The following is a 25,652-nucleotide window of genomic DNA, read 5'->3' on the forward strand; positions in this document are numbered from 1 at the left end:
CAAAGCAGGCCGCTTGTGGAGATTTCGGTTTCCACTCCGCCCACCTGCTTCGTGGGTGTCGGGATTGAAAGGAAAATAATACGTCAGAAAACAGGGCAGGAGTGTTATGGATACAGCATTAAATGCTGTAGGGGGGAAAAAAAATAAGGCACAACACATGTGGGTCATGCTGCTTCAGGAAAACAATCTGGTCTTTGTATTACAAGAATACAAACTCGTCCAGGTTACCACATAACCAAGTAACATTTCTGATAATGAATTAGTTTCCTCTTTAATGTCCCACTTTGGCATCATCGACCAATCCAACGGTTCTCGCTGGCCAACACGACTTTGTGAGCATGCTAATTTAAAGATTTCTCTTTTTTTTTTAAGATCTTCCTTTTTCCAACCCGTCAGCACATTTCCGACTTGCTGGTTACGAACAAAACTGCTCTGGAAATTTCGAAAGAAAATTAAACAAAATAAAAATAAAATAAATTTTAAAAAATGCTCCACCGCTGTGTTGCTCAATGAAGCGCGATGAAGTGTACATCAAGCTGGAAAGCATCAGAGCAAACGCAGCATTTAGATGCAGAAAACATAATGAGTCTTTATTGATCACGTATACATTACAGCACAGTGAAATTCTTTTCTTCATGCATGTTAGGAAGTTGGGGTCAGAGTGCAGGGTCGGCCATGATACAGCGCCCCTGGAGCAGAGAGGGTTAAGGGCCTTGCTCAAGGACCCAACAGTAGCAGATTGGCAGTTCTGGGGCTTGGATTCCCGACCTTCTGATCAGTAACCCAGAGCCTGGCAGTGCTGGGGCTTGAACCCCCGACCTTCCGATCAGTAACCCAGAGCCTGGCAGTGCTGGGGCTTGAACCCCTGACTAACAGATCAGTAACCCAGAGCCTTAACCACCAAGCCACCACTGCCCCTATAGGGTAGAAACAAATAGGTTTCGACAGAAGTGACTATGAGGAAGAAGCCATTTTCACTAACAAAGTGTGCCCTGTTAAAGAGTCAAATAATACATATATAGTAAATAAGAAAAAAGAAACAAAAGTGCTTTCTTGTTAATTATGTCCATAGCAGGTTAAGAAGACAATACATTAATTAGTTATTCCTGCAAGATGTGCCTGTAAGAGTTCTCAAGTAATTATACAAAGTCAAAAGTGAAAAATGCTTTAAAAAAAATAATGACAAAGGATTAACTACTTTTTTTTTTTTTCATCTTATTGCTAAGCGCTTTCCTGCCTCTCATTTTATCTCCAAAACCTCGGTATTTATATCTCCTACACATCACTGGACCGTTGTGGAGCATCCCAATCCCAATATATATATATATATTATACAGTATGATGACGTCATTATTCGAGCAGTTCACCCAATCACAGTGAACGTGAAGGAGCTTCCTAAAGTTCCTAAACAATCAAATGGGAAAAGCAGCAAAGCCATAGCGAAGACCTTAAACGTCCCTGTCGGTGCAGCCAGTTTGATAGAACCACAACTAATCGTCCCTGGACAGCAGCGCCATGCTGGACCTCGCGACACGCTCTCGGAGTAATGATGAGGAACGTAAGAGAGAAGCCAGCAGTCACTCCAATAGAGTTGCAGGACGACATGAAAGCAGGAGGAACAACATTTACACAGAGAGCAATACGCAATAAACTGCACCACAATCAACTCCATTGAGGTGTGTCTAAAAGCTTTCAGAGGAATCTGAACTCTTGGAACAATATATGGTTAGGAAACAAACAAAAATAGAGGTCTTTGGCAATAATTCAGCTCATCGTGTTTGGGGAAAAAGAAGCGTTGAACATCACACCCCCGGTGAAGCATACGTCATCGGAGGAAAGACGATAGAGGAGATCATCATCACGTCAGCCAAGAAACTGAATCTTGGGAGAAGACGCATGCTCGAACAAGACGGCACACAGGCAAAATAGCTCAAGAAGGCCTTGCATGGCCTCGCCAATCTCATGACTTGAATCCCACTGACAATGCATTGATTTGGTAATTGAGAGTCTATCAGAGGGAGCCTTGTACGCTTTGGGGAACTGAAGAAGAGGAACGCGCCAAAATTGAACGACAATGCTGCCGATGAAGTACTAATATTGGTCATTCGTGGGTCATTCGGAATCCCTCCCCCCTTGTTTGTGCTTATCAATATGTACTTTTTTTGTTCATATTTATACATGCACAGTCAAAAAAACATTGTGTAGAAATTTAAAGTAGATATATGCACATGAATTATATTAAATAACAGTTTAAAAAATTACAGTCCCTTCCGAAACTATTGGAACGGCAAGGCCAATTCGTTTGTTTTTGTTGTAGACTGAAGACATTTAGGTTTTTTCCCCTCACTATAGTGGAAACGCATATCCATAACAAACACATCATTAACGAAAGCCTAGAATGTTTTTCCTTCAATTCTTTTATTTGTTTTCTCCATTTATTATTAGTTATATCGTTATTAGTTATTATGTGGAGCGTTTGCCATAAACGTCCCTGCGAATGAGCCGTTACTATAGAAACGATAATGTATGTGTAGTTAGACGTGCCTTAAGGAGAGGAAACCCGATCTTGACAGACAGTACGAAGCGCTGTATTCATATGGCTCATGTATAGACGCGAGGGAGAGGGCTGCACTTTCTGTCGCACCAAAGAACGATTCTTTAATGCAAACTTAACTTGTTTTTAATTACCCAGAGACAACGAGCCATTAGTAAGTGCAGAACCAGCTTTCCTGTCAATATATTGATTAATAATCAGAGCTAATTAGAAAACCCTAACGGTTTTTCTTGAATTTGTTTTGATTCATTCTTTAAGAATTAGATTGATTGCTGACTTCCAGTGACTAGTGCTTGCTGTATTCGTTTTGGCAGCTAATTTGCATTCGGGTTTCATTAAAAAAACAACAACAAAAAAAGTCAAATTTGAGTCTTTTGGCTGTTGATAGAATCAGTCCATGTTTAGTGGGGTTTTTTAAAAAAAATTCTGCAGTGTAAGTCAACTTGAACTGAACATTCAATAAAAAACTCTCTGAAAATGTCTCTGATTTGGTTCCTAAAAGCCGTGCATTCATTTAATGTTTTCATTCGCTCTTAAATGGAGGCCAGATCCCTGTACAGATGCACTTTGCCATAAACCTTTCTCCTTCTTTAATGTGTGTCAGTTAAAAAAATAATAAAAAATCCACTCCGGTGCAACTCCTTCAGGGATGTCTTTAATAATGTTACTCTAGTGGAGCACATTTATTACGGTGCATGCACTTGATAAAAGTCAATAAACAAACTGCCAGACTGAATTTATTGTGGTGTGATCAGGTATACTACTTGTAGCTAGCTAGCATGGGATTAGCATAACAAAAGACTACACGAAAGCAGGAGGATTTTCTGTCTGAAAAACCCCACTGCGGCAGCCGAGAAGGTTCCCAAATGAAGCGACTGAACGACTCCCTCGCCTCTTAATGATTCACCATGTGTGGCTTGAGAGCCCGAATTCAGAATTCTGGTTGCAGTCATAGATTTTGAACTTTAAATCTAGTTATCGTTTCGTTTTTAGCTATAGAATAAAGGTGATTGATGAACGCCAACACTAATACGTCGATGCTTTTGAATTCTCAATTCTCATTGGTCAGAAAGTGTCGATTCTTTTTCTTTTTTTTTTTATTACAGCAGGTCTATAGGGATTTAAAAAACAAAAAAACAAAACAACAAAAAAAACACGTTTCATTATTTTCCCACAAAAAATAAATGTACAGGGCCCTCCACTAATATTGGCCCTATGAATTCATATGAGAAAAAATATATTTCAAGTATATATACACACATTAAATTACACCTGAGTGACTAGGAACAGGAAATTGTTCAACCATGACTTCCTGTTTCACAGGGGTATAAACATGAGGTAACACATAGGCCAAATTCCCTTAGTCATTCATAACGATGGGTAAGAGCAAGGAATATAGCTGTGATGTGCAGCAAAAGGTTGTTGAGCTTCACACAATGGGACGTGTCTATAAGAAAATAGCACAAGCATTGAAAATGCCCATTTCCACCATCAGGGCAATAATTAAGAAGTTCCAGTCAACTGGAAATGTTATGAATCCACCTGGAATTGGACGTGTGTCTATATCGTCTCAACGCACTGTGAAGAGGACGGATCGAGTGGAGAAAAAAATCTCCAAGGATCACAGCTGGAGAATTGCAGAAGTTAGTTGTGTCTTGGGGTCAGAAAGTCTCCAAAACTACAATCCGAAGTCACCTACATCACCACAAGTTGTTTGGAAGGGTTTCAAGAAAAAAGCCTCTACTCTCATCCACAAACAAACTCGAGCGTCTTCAGTGTGCCAGACACTACTGGAACTTCAAATGGGATCGGGTTCTACGGTCAGATGAAACCAAAATAGAGCTTTTTGGCAATAAACACCAGAGGTGGTTTTGGAGCACACAGAGAGGTAGCCATATGGAAAAGTACCTCATGCCCACGGTTAAATATGGAGGTGGATCTTTAATGTTTTGGGACTGTTTTTCTGCCAGAGGACCTGGACATATTGTTAGGATACATTGCCTCATGGACTAAATGAAAACCTGAGTGCCTCTTCCAGAAAGCTTCAAATGGGCCGTGGTTGGATCTTCCAGCAGGACAATGATCCAAAACATCATCAACATCAACACAAAAATGGTTTACTGACCACAAAATCAAGGTCCTGCCATGACCATCCCAGTCCCCTGACCTGAACCCCATAGAAAACCTGTGGGGTGAACCGAAGAGGAGAGTCCAAATTTGATGGACCTGGAGAGATTCTGTATGGAGGAACGCTCTCAGATCCCTCGCCACGTATTCTCCAACCTCATCAGGCGTTATAGGAGAAGACTCAGAGCTGTTATCTTGGCAAAGGGAGGTAGCGCAAATTACTGACTAAAATGGTGCCAAGAATCGTCGCACACCTATATATATAAAACAAAGATTATTTAAAAATAAACCGGTGTTGTGTTTGCAAATGTTTCATATCCATGAGAGCAGACTGTTTTTGTGCATTTCCTGAACAAACCATCAAACGGTTAAACAACAAAGACAATTTTTCACAGCCTTCTTTGCTGAGTGCCAATATTAGTGGAGGGCACAGCAACTACAAACTGATAAAACAAAAGAAGTGTCATTCTTTAATAAATACTACATTGTACTCTTTGGCAAACTGCTGTTATCGAAGACGAATAAAACACGTTGGGACGTGCTCTTATAGGAAAATCATCAACTTCAGGGAGGTAACAGTGACCGTGCTTTGTCACACCGTCCCCTAAATGATTATTTTCCGATAACACCGCACCTCCAAGCAGTAGCTCTGTCTAAAACAAGACAATAGTCCGTATGCTTTCTTTTCCGCCGTTTTAAAGGATGTCGATGCAGCGCGCATCACACGAGATGAATAATTGATGTTTGAGATCTTTCTGCTGACAAAGTAACAGCTTTCTTTTTATTCCAGCGCTTTAGTGTCGGTGTTAACTTTATTCCTCAGATTCCAATATGATTCTCCTCTTTCTCTTTTTTTTTTTTCTTTCCCCCTTCCAAAACTGCTATATTACTCACCGAATGAATCTGTTGGCTGGGGCCACTTTCTGCCTCGAACACATTTAATGTCTAATTCAAAAGTGACTGGACTGCTGTTATAATCCTAAATCTTTTTTTCTGCGCTTCTTCCTCGTTTCTGTTCAATGGCGCGGCAGGGAACTCGTTGAGGTCACATGACAGCATGGAAGATTAAACCTTTAAAGTGTCAGGAGCTGGTGGTGGTTCCTGGCTCTCGTAGCTACACGATCAGTGTTACTCTTAGAACGGTACGCTTGAAGGCGAATATGTGGATATTAAACTGAGTCCAGTCATCTTGACTCATGACTAGGGGACTATTCAAAATGACTTGGACGGCTGAAAGCATTCGTGCGCGGTCACCGTTCAGTAGGAGGAATGGATATACAGTACCAGTACCGTGCAAGAATGTTTTCAACGCGTGCAAAGAAATGCTGTAGAGCAAAGACGCCTTCAAAATTATGAAATTAAATGTTTCTACATTTAAAAAAAAAAATACAGTAAAGAGCAGAAACAGTAGTAAATGAAACAAAGTCGATATTTGGTGTGACGTAAAAATAAAAATAGTAGTCTCCGGTACAATTAGTGCAGCTTTATAAAGAAATGAGCTGTAAGTTTTACTGAGCATCTTACAGAACCAGCCACAGCGCCTCTGGAGGCTTTGACTGTCGCAGTCGCTTCTTATTTCTGCAGCAAAACCCAGCGGCATTCTTTGTGTGTTTTTTTTTTCTTCTCTGAAAAGTGGTCTCTTACGTAATACGCCGCTTTCTTTACTGACGCGCACACATTTCTTTTTTTCTGTAACGTCGAATTTTGTGCTAGAAAACTAATGTCTGGGAATCTAAAATGTTTTCTGTACTGACTCAATTTTTTTATCAAAAAAAAAAAAAAAATTATAAAAGTTTACACTTAAAAAAAAAAAAAAAAAATAGGGTGCCTAAAACTTTTGCACAGTACTGAATGTAAAGAAATTTAATTCAATCTCTTTTCAACTCTGTGAAGCCAGACAGTTTTTGCCTGGCAATCAGACTGCAAAGTCAAGCACTGCTGCCCTGATCAATGAAAGAAACACTGTTTTTCTCTCTCTCTTAGTGTGTGTGTGTGTGTATGTTTTAATGGAAGGTCCTCACAAGGATAGTAGTATGACTTGTGTGACTGTGTTTATATGTGTACAGGTGTTTAGCCCTTTGTGAGGACCAAATAGTCGTCACAGTCTTAAGAGAGTACACGTCCTTGCAATCGCGAGAGAGCGGTAAACAGGTCTTTAGCCCTTTGTGAGGACCAAATAGTTAAGTCTCTTCTTTAGTAAAAATCCCTACTTGCGTTAGTACATTGCTACATTTCAATAGTTGAATTCCAATATTTCTTTTTCAAAGCCTAATGTAAACCTCGTCATTACGGGAGGTGAATTGAACGTATTGCTATCCGAGTTATTGTCGGTTTCGTTCTTTTTCTTCTGGAAAAACACGCCGATTCATTTGTATGCGTTTATACATTTCTAGATAAATGTAGGAAAAACACCGACGGATGCCTGCCATTTTAACTCGGGGCCTTCATCAGTCACTGGTTTATCTGACCTTGGTAGGCATCCTGTTTCTCCCACCTTGAGACAAATAGCATCTCGCCGAGTTTAGACCTGGAGCGCTAAATGATGTGACACCGCCTGCCTTATCACCTGCACTTCCTGTCATGGTGTCAAGGCGACAGTCACTCGGGCAGTCAGCCCTCAGAGCACTCGTTCAAAGCTTCATGTGTGTGTGTGTGTGTGTGAGGTAAATGCATGGCGCAATAAGACCCTAGCCTGGCCAATATGGAAATAACGGTGTAAATATGTAATATAGATAAGGAATTGGATGGGTTTTCGGTGGAGATATGTACGCTCGCGTTTTGGAAAAGCAGCGCCCTGAGCTGATTCAGCCAAGCGTGACTCACTGCTGGATATTGCAAAACGACATGAAAATCCCACCAGGTGCAATATTACGGTTTCAAGCGATGCTTTATGGAGGGAAAAAATGTCCTCATAAGGGTCCGCCATGAGCGCTTGCTCATGTGGGTCATCTTGGCAAGAACATCGAAGGACAAAATAATACCAGACTAAATGTTTCCTATGGAAAGAGAACAAATGGTGGGGAGGGAAACTGCTGCAGCAAGCAACTGGTCTATGATGTGGAGGAAAAACAGCTGAATTCGAGATAGCTACCGGCTCTCGGCGGACCCGATGAGAAGGGTGAGAAATATCAAGAGCAAGGCCAGCAGACATTTGCATGGAGCGAGAGCTGATTAACAACCCTCTGGGCTTCGGACCAAATCAGCCTGAGTGAGTCCATAATCATTAGAGGGAATGTGTGCAAAGCGAGAGAGGCGGCCCGGGCGTGCACCATGTTTGATTAAACTGGACCTGGAAGACAAGAAGTGTCTTTATGAACACATTGCGGAATCGGAAGCTTGGCTGGACCATGACGTGTGGATAAAAGTGTTGGGACGTGTTGCTATCGATTAGCCTGATAATCCCGTATACCTGGAACTGGTTGGACTTGCAGTTCTTCCAATGCCAACGTCAAGAGCAGACCTCTACACACGAATAGAAAATCACCATGCTTACTCAAAGTAAGCCTTCATAAACCCGTCGTAGGAGTGAACCCGTCGTTGCAGGAGGTCGAGCTGCTGCTGCTGTTAATTAGCATGATGACACTGTTACTAAGGGCTCAGTGTCTCACACAGCAGCACGAGGGGGTGAAAAAAAACGACAGAATTCCCATTAACAAGGATTCTGCCGAGCCAAGGCTCCGAGCTAATTTTATTGATTTGTTCGTTTGCTTGTGCAATCGGATAAATTACGCACAGTTAGTGGGCATGTTGTGGTCATGCAAAGAATAATTAGGCAAAAGCTAGGGTTAGAGACAACATGTAAATGAGATGTGTGTGCTAACTGCTCGCAGTACCCATGGAGACTACAATTAGCGAGTTTGAGCTAATGAGGGAATAGGTTCTGTCCATTTGCATATTATGGTTTATGTTTCTCAATCGTACTGTACCGTACTGTATTCGAAGCTGCCCCAGCTTCGCAGTGGTACACAAGTCGGGCGTCTTAGCAGAGTCACAAGTTGGGTGTTTTCACACTTGGCGTGAATACGTGAGTCTGCAATTTGTTTGAAGGCAGGGTTTGTAATCACAGGTTTGCTTTGACAACAAATTCTTTCGGAACCATGGATCGATTCTGCAATTCCATACATCGCTATTGTGGATGCAGGTTCGGAAAATGCTAGCGCAATCTGGAATTTTCGGAGCAAATGGCGGCGTTACGCATTCTAATACGGCCGACCTTTTGTTCATATCCGGGAAGAATTCAGGAATACACCCTGGACGGGACACCAGTGCATCGCAGGGCACCACTCACACGCTCATTCACACGTTTAGAGTCACCAGTCCACGCGCCAGCATGTATGAATCCAGAGGAAACCAATGTGAAGCTCACAACTCGCCGAATCTACCAAACCCTCGGAGTTTGTATTTTGTATTCGAGAGACACCAACACCGATTCTTAGGACGTACTGGAGGAAAACTTGCACGGTGCAAAACCGCAAATGTTGTGCGTGAAATGCTGTAATGACATTGTAACACAACCCATTACTCTACACTTTTACGCACTAACCTCATTAGATTGTTCTCTGTTAGCTGAGAAAGGGCTTATTATGGTGTTTCATTGCGTTAGCATTTCCCCGATTCCTGACACAAGCCTTGTTTCACACTTTATTTGGACTTGTGTGTACAGAGCCCTTGTATTCTTGTGTGGCACCGTGATTTTGGAGGCCGATATTTCATTCCACTGTATAGCTGTAGATGGATTGGAAGATAAAGTAGATTTGACAGGCCTAACGCTTACTATTCATCCAATCTCTGATTAAAAAACATGCTGTTTTCAACAGGTATGCCAAAGCAGTGACTGAGCAGTCTGTTATGCTATCTTCTTTCCGACGGCTCTGGCGGACACATCTTCGCTGCGGTCTGGTTCTTTTTTTTTTGTGTGAAATCTGACGTTTTGTGATTAAAGATCTAAACCTAAATCCTCTTTGTGAAGCGGGGCAACATAAAAGCTAGACAAAACGGTTCTCTGTACCTTTTGGGTGGATTTTAAACAAGGCTTACTTTGGTCTTGAGAGACAGAATGTGGTTTTTTTTTTTTTCCAGGTTTGTCTTCTTATGGTTTAACAAGCTTGAAAAAGGCAGTGGTGTCAGAGGATCACTGGAAACTGGATGGTCCAAGAGAAAAATCTGACACCATTGTCAACACATGCACATAGCAGATAAGGCTCTTCTCAGCTGGCCTTTCTTGAAGTACCTCAAAGGACCATGGCTATGTTTGTCTTATAAAGTAAGATTGTTGTTTCTCTACATACATATACCACGTGGTTTCACCATGAATTCCTTGAGACACTCTCCGTTCTTATCTTCCCCGATGGTGATCACTTGGATCTTCACAGCTGGCGCCAAATTAAAAGAGAAGGGATGTCTCCTAGCTAAATGCTTCTTTGATGTAAAAAAGGATAGGAGAAAGCACAGAAGTGACACCCAAGTGGAAAAAAAAAATTATCCTAATCTGAAAAAATGCTAATTGAGCCCCAAGGGTTAATTTGCCTCCCTTTTTATCAGCTCTACGCTTTAATCGCACTATGCCATAGGAAGCGCCGGACTTTATCAACCCTGCCGTGTGCTTCAGAAATCGTTCAAAATAACCAAGAAACGCACTTTGTCCTTGTTAGTAATTAAAAGTTGCACTAATCCACCCACTTTGAAATGTAATTGGTGAAAGTCGCAGGGCTAAAAATGGCAGCGCTCAGTCTAGCAAAGCTGTCGCAAGACTAACGGGATGATGGTGTTATCTGAGCAGAGCAGGGTAGGCTCTGTCCATCCACAAACGAAAAGCAGCCAACTTCAGTTCTCCTTCACAAACTACGGCACAAAAAAAAAAAAAAAAAAAACTTAATTAAATCCACAACTTCCGTTTGTCCAAGTTACTGCAGTAGACAGTTACGTTCAAATTCAGTAAGCACTTTATCCTGGTCAGGGTTCCAGAATCTATCCCAGGAACACTCTAGGGGACATGGGAATACATCCTGGATGGGACACCAGTGCATCACAGGGCACCACTCATACACACCTAAGGATTCACACCCGGGAGTCACGAGTCCATCTCCCAGCTTGTAGAAAACTGGAGGCACTCGATGTGAGCCGGGAACCCTGCGGCTATGAGGCGGTGATGCCACCCGCTGCACTACCTTGACATCCAGGACAGTTCCAAGTCAAGTGCCATACACCAAAATTAGATAATTGCTCCAAGTTCCTTTCTGTGTATCTGACCCGGATACATGTACCCGGGCAAAAATGTCCATGATCCAAAAAATGTTCACGCAAGATAAGGACATTTTAAGATACTCTCTAAAATGGCCTCCAGAGTCTGTAAGTAATCGGCAGCCAAGTCCTTCACCACGAAATGTTAGCCTTGGTTGCTATATTTGTGCTCCCAAGTGAAGTGAGACTACGTTGTGTCTGAACAGTGTAGATGTTCGACTCCATCAGAGGCTATAATGAAATAATAATGAAATAAAATATTGAGAGGAGCTATGACAAGACAACCGTATTAAAATAATTACTTGACAAGAATTATTACTCGGTATCAGGATGTCTGGGGTCCTGATACTTTCATAACCAGATACGCAGGGAAGAGTTTCTTAAAAGGTCCTTAGCTTCTAGCTGAAAGAGAAATCATCTGCTCTACATTTGAGAGCTTCCCCTTAGGGACAAATCAATGAACACTTTAAGGCCCTGGATGGAATCCTTTATTTAAGAGTGCACTCAAGGACCAGGGCAGGAACCACTGATGTACCACAGCTCATTTTAGTCAGGGGTCAGTTGTTTGGATGAATATTTTGTTTGGGAAACAACTCTTCAGGGTTCATTCAGTTTGATCAAGTGCTTGGGTTGATCATTTGGCCAGGGTGCACTTGTTTAGGCCGAGATTGACGAGTTTGTTTTGGGGTTCATTTGATTGGGACAAGATTCTTTCATCTACGTGGGGGTTTGATTATCTCACCGGGGTTGAAACTGTTTGGCTGGAAGGTTGGATTGTACTGTTCTAGTGTTAATTCTTTTGGGTCAAGGTTTAATCATTAGAGAGGGTTTGCTTGCTTTTTGGGGGTCAGGGTTAACTTGCGTGGACTCAGATAATTAAATCATTTGACATGGGAAGAATATTTTTTTTTTTTGGACTAGACCATGTCTCTTTTCTTTTCCTTTTTCTTTTTTTTTTTGGAATAGACTATGCAACTATGCAAAAAAAAATTATAGGCCAGAGCAAACATTTTCTTTCTTTGCTTCTTTCTCACAAACACAAACGTACAATTATAGGATCCTATGTTGTTGGGTGTTTTTTTTTTTTTTTTTTAAAGCACGGTTTTGAAATGTTACTGCGGGCTATCAGAGTACTTCAGCTATCAGAGAGTCACGAGACATCTACCCCAGTCGAAAGGGAGCTGAAAAATCTAAATTAATTTGACAAGAAGTAATCTGTAAGACGTGTTACTATCCATCAAGACATTTAAATGAGTATTACTTATTTGTTATTTAACTTTGGTCAAATATCGATTTGCGCTCGACACAAACACTGGTGTTTCGATTTGCTTCATGAACGTCCATTAACTCGTCAGGAAAATTAAGCCCAAACCAGCCGAAGATCCATGATGTCATGTCACAAGCTCAATTTCTACACTCTGGCATGCTGGACACTAAGTGACAGCCAGGGTATGCTGCGAAAATGGTGCTTTCTTCCAAGTGAAAAGACAGATCAAAACACTCTTTATTGAGCTTAATTTGGCTTCATTCACTTAAATTCTTCCATTTTTTTCTTAAGCAACCTAAAAGTATGAGTACAGCTGTACGGCTCTTCCCGAGACAAAAACCGAGCTGGTGAACGCTCGGGGAAAGTGCCAGTGACAGCTAATGTGCGGGAGATCCTTTCTTTACTGCATAAATCATTTAGAGAGTCAGTCTATCTGTCAGAGCTTGTTTTCTGCACTCGAGATGTCGTCGCTAGTGCCTTGCGTAGGTATAAAAGAGCTCCTGCTCGTACTTTCTTCTCCGTTCAAGAATAGAAAATGGGAGAGGTGGGTAGTGCTGAAAGAAAAAAAAGAAAAAAAGACGCAATTTGCGGTTTGCATAGAAGCTGGAGACACTTGAGACAGGGAAATATAATGAATACAGTTCAACTCTGGGGGCGGGGCGGGGGGGGGCTGTTTTGCCATTTTGTTCTTCTTTTGCAATTTGTCTATTGTGTTAGCAAAATTGGGCCTTGCCCAAAACACAACGTGTTAAAACAGCTACTAATGGATAAAAATGTAGCATCAGAGTAAGTTGCTTTGCATTGTGCCTTTAATACCGTCGGGACAACACACTGCTCGTACACAGAGATCTGTCTATTTCCCAGAAGCTTAGACTTGTTGAAGGACATTCTCGTTTTATGATAGCCTGTACTCTCATCTTCACTGGAGAAGCCCGAACAGACTGAGTGTCAGAACTGAGCTATTACACTCCAGTAACATCATCATCATCATCACATTCCCAGAGCCGATCAAGGACCATGCCTAACCCAGATTGTGCGTCTGTCCATTTCGATCCAATCACTTGAGCTAAAGGCTGCATTGTTGCTTTTATCCCAGCAATGAATGTGATCAAATTCCTAAAATGACTTCCAGAGTGGTGTACTGCTTTCTTAAAATGTTCTACTTCTGCCAGGCCAACTTAGAAACTTTTTTATTTTTTTTGCGAGATTTGATGACTATTTTAAAAAAAAAAAGAGCCCAGAGATAACTCTGGTGACTTAATGAGCAGATGTTAACGACATTCCTACACTCGATTCAGATCTCCAGCTCATTTCACAGCTGCTACGTGTACGAGTCGAGACAGCAGGCTCGGTCGACTCACCACCAGAGTGTAAAGCCTGACTGAGCTGTGCTTGTGTGAGCTGATGTTCCCAACGACCAATCACTGATCACCATTGTTCCCAACGACCAATCACTAATCACCATTGCTTCCAATCACCAATTTTCACAACGACCAATCACTGATCACCATTGTTACCAACGACCAATCACTGATCACCATTGTTCCCAACGACCAATCACTGATCACCACTGTTCCCAACGACCAATCACTAATCACCATTGCTTCCAATGACCAATTTTCCCAACGACCAATCACTGATCACCATTGTTCCCAACGACCAATCACTAATCACCATTGCTTCCAATCACCAATTTTCCCAACGACCAATCACTGATCACCCTTGTTCCATAATGACCAATCACTGATCACCATTTTTCCCAATGACCAATTGCTGATCACCACTGCTTCCAATCACCAATTTTCCCAATGACTGATCACCATTGTTCCAAACGACCAATCACTGATCACCAGTACTTCCAATCACCAATTTTCCCAATGTCCAATCACTGATCACCATTGTTCCCAATGACCAATTGCTGATCACCATTGTTACCAACTGCTGATTATTGACATTATTTGTCCCACCCACATTCTGTCTTTTATTCTAAGCATCTTCAGAAAATCAAGTTGTCATGTCTTCATGTCTTTATATGCAAATGACCACAACAATTCAATGAATACGCAAATATAATAGTCTATGATGTCATCTGGCAACGTCTAGTTCAACGTCTGACTTTTTGAGCTTGCATAAGCTACTTTCCATTGAAAAAAAAAGAGAGACTAAATCAGCTTTAGCACCAACACACCTCCTCTTACCACTAAGTTTGCACTTTTCCCACTGTAGCGTGTTGGAGAGACAGAAGAAAGAAAAAAAAAAACCCCACAAAAAGCGACTGCCATATTTCTGGAGGGAAGCGCACACGACCGTGTCATTAATGTGATTACGGAACATCTCTTCTCCACTTCCCTCTCATCCAAAGCTCACATGTAGGCCGATCTCCAGGTTTTTTTTTTCTCCCTACTTTTCTTAGAGAATTATTAGGCTGAGAAAAAAAAAGGGCTGTGCCAGCGATATCTGCCTTGCGTACAAGTAATAGCTCTGAGTCATGGGACAGTATGACTAGGCACAGTAATGCTTCATGTCAGGCTGTGGAGACTTCTCGCTTTCTTTCTCGCTCTTCCCTGCAGATTTCCACGCCGCAGAACCGGCTTTTATTTGGAATTATCCACTGATGATTAATAAATGTCGTGGTGGCCCTGCTCCCCTGGGACACAGAGCCAGGGAACGGCGTGATGATAACGGAGGGAGATCCATCTTGCCTGCTTGTCACGTTTGCCACCCAAGACACCATCTGTCTGCAATACTAATCTGCATTGGCGGGGGGGGGGGGGGCACATTAAAATTCATACGGAGCATGTCGAGATTCTTTAAGTCTTATAAAAATTGAGTAGAGAATGAGCCAGACTGGCTTTCACTCGTGGCCAAAAATAAAATCTGAAGCAAGCCTGTGAGTGTCACGGTAGTGTTTTAAATCACAGAAATGCATTCGAATGAAATAATGAGTGACTGTATAGTATGTTCGGATCTCTCCATAACCATGGCACTCTTTTTTTTTTTCCTTTTTCTCTTTTTATGTGGCAGTATAGCAGTGCAATGCATCCTTTTATGACTCAAAAACATATCCAGAGAGAGAGAGAGAGAGAGAGAGAGAGAGAGAGACAGACATGCTTTAAAATCTTAATGGACTTGACATTAGTTTTGTAATATTTTTGTTCTGAGTCACTCCCTTTCAGAACAAGCTTGTAATGCAGTGCTTTATACGTCCCCCAAATAGCCTAAAATGTCCAGTGAATCACTGATTAAAAGTCCCTGACCATTAACATCTGTCACCACAGGCGTTTCTAGAGCAAGCCTGCTGGCTTGTGGCATTTATAGCAATGCAACATTAACCATAAATGACCGTGCGCTAATTGCGACGTGTGTGTGTGTGTGTGTGTGTGTGTGTGTGTGTGGTGGGGGGGGGAGATGCGGCTCGCTTGTTAGTACAGCTTTTGAGATGGACGCTTTGTGTTGTGCCCTTTGTAAAGGGCTAATCACGGTGCGAACGAGGGACGGTGTGCACGCTGCGACCATCTGAACTGATCTGCACATTACTCATAATGGTTGCCAGTGGAGCGCGGGCGCTGCCATAGCAACCACAAATGCACCGTTGGAGAAACAAAAAGCAAAAAAATTGGCGGAGAGGTTGAGTGGTGAGCGCTGCGGCTTTAAGTGTGAAGTGCAGAAACGTGACTGAAGGATTTTTTTTTTTTTTAAAAAGGGGGGAAAATAAATTTAAAAAAACAAAACAAAACAAAACAAACAAACAAACAACAACAACAAAAAAAAACACCAAAGTGTGCTTTCAAAACTTCTAGATCGAGTTGTTTTTGTGAAGACTATTCAGCTGGGATTGAGTCATCGCTGCGGAGGGAAATACCGTATTTTATGCAGGGTTTTCAATGATATGTAGAAATATTTACTTTAACAGAGGCTTTTATCCCAGGTCACTTACACTGAGCCATTTTATAGAATTGGCAGAACTTGTTCATCTCCATTTATAGATACAACATTAGCATGTTTACAGTTATATATCACATATAACCAATTATAGGCACAACGGTGGACAAAAAATTAGTAGCCTGGATGCAAAGAGAAGGAGATTTCATGTCTGTCGAAGAACAGTTTTCGGAGAGAACGCCGCAGCTCACAGCCGTAACGTTCAAAAAGGAAATGTGACGAGCTGTATTAGAAACTACAGCGCCCTCCACTAATATTGGCACCCTTGCTAATTATGAGCAAAGAAGGCTGCGAAAAATTGTCTTTATTGTTTAACCTGTTGATCTTTTGTTCAAAAAAATTCACAAAAATACTCTGCTCTCGTGGATATCAAACAATTGCAAACACAACACAGGTTTATCCAAAAAAAAAAAAAAAATCTTTGTTAAATATAGGTGTGCCAACAATTATTGGCACCTCTATGAATTCCATCCATCCATCCATCCATCCATCCATCCATCCATCCATCTTCTACCGCTTACTGCTTTTCAGGGTCACGGGGAACCTGGAGCCTATCCCAGGGAGCATCGGGCACAAGGCGGGGTACTGTCCAGGGTGCCAATCCATCGCAGGGCACGATCACATACACACTCACACACCCATTCACACACTACGGACACTTTATACACGCCAGTCAGCCTACCATGCATGTCTTTGGACTGGGGGAGGAAACCCCCGCAGCACGGGGAGAACATGCAAACTCCGCACACACAGGGCCACGGTGGGACTCGAACCCCCGACCCTGGAGGTGTGAGGCGAACGTGCTATTTTATATATTTTTTTGGGTACACCTGGGAGACTAGGAACATGAAATTGTTCAACCATGATGTCCTGTTTCACAGGGTTATAAACATGAGGTAACACACAGGCCAAATTCCCTTAGTTATTCATAACAATGGGTAAGAGCGAGGAATATAGCTGTGATGTGCGGCAAAAGGTTGTTGAGCTTCACAAAATGGGACGTGTCTATAAGAAAATGGCACAAGCATTGAAAATGCCCATTTCCACCATCAGGGCAATAATTAAGAAATTCCAGTCGACTGGAAATGTTATGAATCGACCTGGAATTGGACGTGTGTCTGTATCGTCTCAACGCACTGTGAAGAGGACGGTTCGAGTGGCCAAAACCATCAAGACAAAAATGGTTTACTGACCAGAAAATCACGGTCCAGTCCCCTGACTTGAACCCCATAGAAAACCTGTGTGGTGAACTGAAGAGGAGAGTCCACCAGCGTGGACCTCGAAAAGTGAAGGATCTGGAGAGATTCAGTATGGAGGAATGATCTCAGATCCCTTTCCATGTATTCTCCATCCTCATCAGGCGTTATAGAAGACTCCGAGCTGTTATCTTGGCAAAGGGAGGTAGCACAAAGTATTGACTAAAAGGCTGCACACCTATATTTAACAAAGATTATTGTTTGATATCCATGAGAAGCATTTTGTGAATTTCTTTTGAACAGAACATCAAACGGTTAAAGAATGAAGACCATTTTTTTCACAGCCTTCTTTGCTCATATTTACCAAGGGTGCCAATATTACTGGAGGGCACCCTATTAATACGTTTAACTAGAAACTAGCTCACTATGTTATTACAGTACATTACATCAGCTACCACTTGATAAGGCTTCTGGGCAAACCAAAACATGAGAGTGGACAGCACACTGCCAGCGGACGTGCTAATGAATTTGTGCATCACAAACCTAAACATGTGGAAACACACAGCCTGACACACTATTTCCTTTCAAAATGGACCATCAGAGTAATATAACACGTTCCGCTCAAATAACATAAGATCGGGACATAACAGTTCCACTTCGACTACAGCACAACTTCAGTTAGAAGCCAAAGACGCGGCCACACGATCGCGAAAACGCCTGTGAAATTAAAATTAGCTTTACGTGGGTGTGCGGGCATGCAAAATAATCCAGTCAGACTCGAGCCAAGTAAACTATATTTATGAAATAAAAATCATTTCATGAACAAATTCAGCCCAAACGCGAGGCCAGACTTTTGGAGGAAAAAATCACAGAGCACAACCGCATCACCAAATGCACCTTTGAAAATGAAGGGGTGGTAAATGTAGGCCACAGAGAGCAAATTAGAATTAGTTTTGTGTACGTGTGCGCTCCACTGTACAAACCCGAGCCAAATCCCTGCACAAATGTACAGAGCAGCGATCGTGGGCTCCGAGCAGGTTTTCTCCTGCTGCAGTGGAAATAAACGTAATCACTGGCACTTTTGTCCTCCGCTGCGCTATCACTCCTCATCACTTTCCCACCGCTCTGCCTCTCTCTCTCTCTTTCTCTAGTCCGAGATCTGAATCTCATTTCGGCGCGCGCTTCACCGTTACTCCGTTCGCACAAAGGGCCAATTATGGTGCTGAGCTGCTGCGTTAGGAACGGAAAGGAGAAATCTTCATTGGAGTTTAGCTGTGCTTCGGTGCATGTGAAGCTCAAGGAGAAAAGCAACAATGAGACGTTTACTACTTTTTACCTAAGGTTTCTGTGTACGTGATTACTTTTGATTACATTCAGCTGCTGTCACTAGACATTTACACTACACGGCACGCTCTATATCCCAGGGGTATTCAGGTAAAGATCGTAAACGTCCAGTGATATAATACTCCTTCCTCACAAAAGGTCTGAATGAGCAACTCACATGACCGAATTAACGGCAAAAATGAGCGTTTAATGCTTAATGTTTTAGGGTTAAAATGAGGAAATCTCAGAACTATGAAACACGTTGACATACTAACACAAAACAGGTGCACACAATCAGGTAACAAACCAATGACAGCACAGAGCATACGCTACAGAAGCCATGCAGGTTCAGGCTTCAAGACATTTTTATTCATTGTTTATCAGCTCAGTTACAGTATTTATTTATTTATTTATTTATTTATTTATTTATTTATTTATTTAATGTATTAGGTCTGGTCCTTTGAATGCTTTAATGACCTGCTACGCAGCATACATTGAACACCTACACACTAGCCAAATCATCAGGGTATCCGCTGAAGTACTATATAGGGTTATTTCTAATTTACCTCCATTTTCTGCCATATATATTATATAACATTTCAGCTCATTTTGACTTATTTCGTATCTGCACACGCTCAGCACAGTCTACGCATCAACCACCGGATCGATCAGGGTTCTTTTTTTTTTTTTATATATATATATCTTCTGAAATAATATGACTTCTGTGATGGAACTGCCATCACATCCGCGGTATATTCCAGACTCGAATATTAACTCTCTACTTCATATGCTATACCCTCTTATACAGAACATTCATACAGCTGCTGCTTGTATGGTTCATTACCTTCTCCAATTTACTCATCTGATTTCCTTACTCGGGCCACTCCATTGGCTTCCTGAGACTCTCGTCCTTGTATTCTGGTCCAGAATTACATGCACAAACACCAATCCACTTTCTCCACCCCTCTCACTGCTTCAATGAGCCTCCTCGGTGGTGATCCTGGTTCCTCATTCTTGGCCCTGGTTCATCGACGGCAATCCTAGCATCTCAGAGATGGCCATGTTTCCTCAGAAATGGTCCAGTTTTCTGTAGTGGGAGCCCTGGTTCCTCAGTGGCGGTCCTGGTTCCTCAGTAAAGTGAACTGTCTGTCCAAAAAGCTGAGTCACTGATTGTTTTCAAAACATCCTCACCAAGCAATTAAATGGGCACTTCTTTAATTGGTTAAAAACCCTTTGACGTGTGTTCTTTTGCTTCTCACTAACATACTTTTGGTTTAATGGTACTCTTAGACCCTGATCTATTCGTACTAGTATGTTGAGATGTATTTGGTGAAGACCACAATGCACGTCTGTGAGTCATCCTGGATGAGAGTGTCTGCTTAATGCCGGAAATGGAAATGTAGTGGAACGAGCCCTGCCTCTCCATCCATTCCTCAAAGGTCTAAACTATCTCTTGCATTGACACTCGTTCGTCACTCTCACTTACACTCTTAGAAAAGGGTTCCTCGGAGGGTCTTTGAGTCGTTAACACTTGCTGAAGAGGTTGGAACATCTGGAACAACACCTGCTTCGAATCTTTAAGGGTTACGTCACTGGGACAAACTCAAGAAACCGCGAGGGTTTTTGGTTTTGAATGGCTACGTACTAAACTTGTAGGTACAAGCTTTTCAAAAGTCTTATGAGTTCTACATTTTTACAGATTCTCCAAGAAATTGGGCAGAGGCTACCATGGGCAGAGACTCACCCAAACTTGACAGCTGAGGACTGGACAAAGACCAGGTGACTGTCCAGTTTGGGTGAGTCTGCGCCCATGGTGGCCTCAGATTCCTGTTCTTGGCTGACAGGAGTGTTGAACCCGATGTGGTCTTCTGCTGTTGTAGCCCATCCGCCCCACGCTTCTGCGTTTTGTGCACGTTGAGATGCTTTTCTGCTCACCTCGGCTGTAATGAGCAATTATATGAGTTACTATAATCCTTCCTGGCGGCTCGAACCAATCTTCGCATTTTCCTCTGTCCTCTCTCATCAACAAGGGGCGTTTCCACCCACGGAACTGTCGCTCACTCGATGGTTTATTGTTGTTCGCACCATTCCGTGTAAACTTTTGAGACTTCTTGTGTGTGAAAATCACAGGAGATGAGCAGTGTCTGAAATATTCAAACCAGCCCATCTGGCACCAACAACCACGCCACGGTTAAAGTCACAGTGATCACACGTTCCCCGCCTTTCTCATGCTTGATGTGAACATTACCTCAAGCTCTTTACCTGCAGATGACTTGATGCATTGTATTGCGCTGCTGCCACATGACTGCTTCTTAATTGGAGAACTGCGTAAATGTGCAGGCGTTCCTATTAAAGTGGACGGTGAGTGTATATATATATATATATATATATATATATATATATATATATATATATATACGTATCTCTCAGCGGATCGATTGTTCTGCGTTCGGAGCTTTAATTTTCCATGAGACTGGCAGCTGAATAAAAGCGTCACACATCGTGCGACGTTATCAGTTCAGAGAGTTCGCGCGAGTCGGAATCACGAAAGTTAAGGAATCTGCATCGGTCTTCATTAAAATATCTTCGCGACCGCCTACAACGCTCGCGCTGACATTTATGACTGTCGGCGCGTTTCTTCTCCGCTCTTTACATCTGCAATAACAGTAGCGGGTTCGGTCTCATCAAAGGCGAGCGGTGATGATGACGAAGGTGGCCTTTAAGAAAGGCCTTTGACTGAAGACAACCCAAGGAAAGTAACATTTATCAAAGCGAGATGCCGGGCCTGAAGCCGTGGCCACAAAATGTCATTTATCAAATTATTTCCGACATCGAAAAGGACAGCTGGGATTAATCTAGATTTTTTTTTTTTCGTTGTTCAAAGTAGTGCAGATTGTTTAAAGCAAAAAGTCTGGAGAAGTTCAACTTTCTTGCTTTTTTATTTTTTATTATTAGTATTATTATTATTTTTAAATCGAACATGTTGCAGACATTTACACTGCGCTTCAAGTTTCACGTGTTGATTTTTTCTTCTTCTTTTTTTTTCCCTGACGAATAATCAACCGGAGTGTGAAAGCACCTTTTTTTTTTTTTTTTTTTTTTTCTTGGCGTGCCGCGAAAGACGCACTCCGTCAAAATCAACACCGTTCTTCCCGCTAACTTCCACTCGGGGGGTTTAATTATGCTGCACTGGTTTGAAACGGAGACGCGATGAAATGCCGGCGTGATGGCGAAATGAAACTGTTACACTGTTAGTGTTATGCTACAGACAGAGGTAATAAATGTACGTCTCCGGTAGGGTCCTACTGATTACGCAGGCGAGAAGCAGAAACGTTTTTTTTTATTATTATATATAAATTCCCGAAGGATCAGAACGGTTCTCTTAACGAAATCCCGACTGTTTTGTGGCGTGATTTATGACAACAGGACTGTCTCGCCGTATCGCCCATCTCTAGTTCTACAGAGAACCTTTAAGGGTTCCCCCAAAGAGACAAAATCTAAGAAGCAGAGCATGGTAGATTACTAGACTGAGCCCATGTGTGTACATTTCAAACTGAAACGTGACTGTGCGTGCGCATGTGTGCGTGTGTGCGTGTGTGTGTGTGCGCACAACACTCTTTTTTTGTTCTGCTCTTAACACGCACATTAACAGAATTACAGAACAGAGTGTGAGAATTAATATACTGTTTGATTTACAGAGGATCAATTAACACACCTTCCATTCTGACACGGGCTTAACGGCGTAGTTTTTCCATTAAACCTTAGATGAGAGAGAGAGAGAGAGAGAGGGGGGGGGGAGCGAGAGAGAGAGAGAGAGAGAGAGGTTTTCACTATGCGTAGCAGAGCTTGGTTAAGTGATCTTAGATTAGCATAGTGTTAAGCACACAGTCGGTGCAATTACTTTTCGGCCGGTGTTCGTCAAAGGCGCGCGCGTTAATTTAACGCCTTTCCGAGATGACACGAAGCCTAACGTAATGGCAAATTAACGCGGATCCACAGCAGGATGCGTCTGATTGCGGAATAAGCGCGTGCCGTTCGTCTTAAACCCTTCCAATATCCTGTTTGGCCGACGCTACCTGATTTGTTTTCGAACTGCGCCGATCGAACGGTTGCCGGTCGGCGCGCGAAAAATATTTTATTTTTTTTTTAAAAAAAGCCCGTTTGAAACTGGAGAAATTGGTTCACCAATATTTATTCATGAGGTCACACGAAGGGGAAAGACGACGCTCGGGCAATAAGCCTCGGAGCCTATTTCAGGCAGCGATACGCCCGAGTCAAAATAAGCTGGCGGCCCGCCATATTTATTTCATTCAAGTCGTCCTCCGGTGTCTGAGAGTCAGTGAAACCCGCGATGGGACTTAATCACGCAACCAGCCAAGCATCATTCCTCAGGATGGGAACTGGGGGTCTGGGCTTGTACAGATGTAACGGTTCTGACCTACATCTTGTAATAAGAGCGAGGGAAAGAGAAAAAGGAGGCGAAGGACGGGTGGCGTAATGCGACTCATCAGCAAAGTCAAACATCTCATTTGGCACTGATGAGGACGCGTGAAGGGGAAAAAATTAAAAATAAAAAAAACGTAAAAATCACGAGAAGTCTAACCGCAGTGTGCTTTTTAAAAACATGTCTGATCTACAGCACAGAAGAGCAAAGTAACCACACCACACCAGAGCGTGCGGGGTTTTTCATCCGCGGTTGAAAACGGTCGCTACTCGGACTCAAGTAACGTGCGACGAGAGAACCCGCCGAAATCAGGATTCGAGTACTCCGCACTGGAGACGCCTTCCGTCAACGTTCCCCTGAATCGGTTTATTATCAGCCTTAGTTCATGTGCAGACTCCCAACTCACAAATAGCTGTTACTATAGAAACTGACATTTATACAAGCCTACAGTCAGAAAGAACCCAACAGTGCTGTGGTTTAACGGCGCCAAACGTCATTGGGCCGCAGCGAATAGTTCGTGGCAGGAACGTGTTTTTTTTTTTTCCCCCCCGCAAACATTCGTTAGCTATTGATAAGGACAGCTGGAAACTGAGCAGCGGGTCTGAACGGATGACTAAAAACAGGCAGAAAGCTCCATTAAATCCACGCTGACCCTGCGGTGTCTCCGCGGTCCGACGTTTAAAACCGGCTTCGCCCGTGCTCCCGATCGGTCTCCGGCCTCCATCGCCGCAAAACGAGGCCTCAGATTAATGCTCCCTGTTAATATTTAATAGCCGGACTGCGGTTTGTATTTCCGCACGGCTGCGCTCGATGACGCGCTTACACTCTAGACGGCATAAATATTTCAGCCAGCCTCCGAACCGACGTGCTTCCATTAATTATGCTTTATTCCAAATTCATGTAAATATCATTGAGGTATTTACACAAATAAATCAGAGTGCTGAGCAACCACGCCTGCATTATTGATGCCCGGCGCGTGATTCGTTAATAAAACCTACGCCTCAATTAGCAGCGGTGTTTAGTTGTTTAGGTGCTGCGGTTCTGGGTGCTCGCCTGGGGAGCGCCTCGCAGGCTCGCCCCGCAGGCCGTACGACGCCCTTCGCCCGAGCCTCTGCGCTGTGTTTATGAGCTGATATTTGCCCCTGGATTTGAAGGGAGCTGTTTTATTGCTCGGTGCTTTATTAGATTGCGCATGCAGGAAGAGGAACGCTAGATAGATGGCTCCTCTTTGTGTGTGGCCTTCCCCTGTTTGCATGGCATTAAATCACTGCGGCGGTGCGCGAAGGACGCGCGTGCAGTCGCTTTCGGCCCCGGCGAGCCTCTTTAGGACCCGATCCTGACGTCGAGGTGCTTTCAGCTTGTTCTGTCTCGTTGCCCAGGGCCGAGTCTTTTCATCTGCTGTCGAGGCTGATGTGCTTTAAAAGCTGTCCTATTCCGAAAGCTTATCTCAGACATGTTTACTCTAAACTAGAGGGGGAAAAAAAGAAAGAGAGAGGAAAAAAAAAAAGAGAGATGGAGAGAATGCTCCATGTCTTATTTCCAAATAGTAAACCACAGCACTATTGAATGCTCCATTCTGATTGGTCAGAACGTGTTGATTTTTTTATTTGATGTTGATGTTTGCGATGCACTTCATTACTTGCTGCTGCTGCTTTCGGGTCGTCCTGCGACTCTTTTCCAGTTTCTGACCGCTGGCTTCCTTATTATTAGTCCGAGACGTTGGCGTGGCGAGGTTCTCTGTAAGGAGGCGCTTAAGGTTTTTCGGAAGGAGTCTCCAGTGTCAGTGCTTCGGAACAGAGGTTTCGCAGTTCCTCGGTAACGGAACAAGAGCGGCTGATGAAGTGGCACGCTGCTGTGGTTATACGGTGTCGATTATTTTCCTAACACAGCACACCCCAAGTGTATAAACTCTTACTTCCTTCATATTTCATTTCATATTTCATGCTTAATAATTAAAAGTGCTTTTCTGACCCAAAGCCAACATTAGTGCTATTCCTCCAGCTTCAAAAGCGGAGAAATTAGAGTTCGCAGTGAAGTAGGTGGAGGTTAAACCAACAAAGAGGGGCGGGATGATGCTGAGAGGCGGCGCTGCCTACTACAAAACTGCTCTCGTGGCACTTTTGGCCTTGTTACAAAGTGAAAAAGTCGGCGAAGATCGAAACTTGGAACGAACGCGAGCGGAAAAGCCCCGAGGCCACAAAGCAAAAAACGCAAAGAAAGGCGGCTGTTTCCTTTTTTCCTGTTTTTTTTTTTTTTTTTTTGGAGTTGGAAGGCATGTAAAACAGACGAGTTGGAGGAGATACGAGGGGTCGAGGCCACTACTCGAGGGTTTCGCGGGAAAGAACGGAGAACAAACAAACTGCAGGGGAAAAAAAAAAGTGCACAAATCAATGAACAGCATCGTGATCAAAGTTTGCTCGCACCTCCCTCCTGCTCCCCGCACACACTCACACACACTCACAATCTCACACGCATACGCAACAGCTCTGTTATCATCACACCTACACGATCCCGGCGGAGAAGCGCACAGTAGAACCGCTTCTCGGTGAACGTGTGAGT

The 25,652-nt window shown here is 42.9% G+C and overlaps 1 protein-coding gene across 1 annotated transcript in view; it reads right to left on the minus strand.

The window, feature by feature from the left end:
* Positions 1-20,461, minus strand: part of unc5db (unc-5 netrin receptor Db) — a 147,138-nt gene extending 126,677 nt beyond the window's left edge. Inside the window, 1 exon segment of the mRNA XM_053610798.1 lies at positions 20,394-20,461. Coding sequence (XP_053466773.1) covers positions 20,394-20,461 — 68 coding nt within the window.
* Between the last annotated feature and the right edge of the window lie 5,191 nt (positions 20,462-25,652).

The sequence above is a fragment of the Ictalurus furcatus genome, chromosome 22 (assembly GCF_023375685.1).
Source record: "Ictalurus furcatus strain D&B chromosome 22, Billie_1.0, whole genome shotgun sequence".
NCBI lineage: Eukaryota > Metazoa > Chordata > Actinopteri > Siluriformes > Ictaluridae > Ictalurus > Ictalurus furcatus.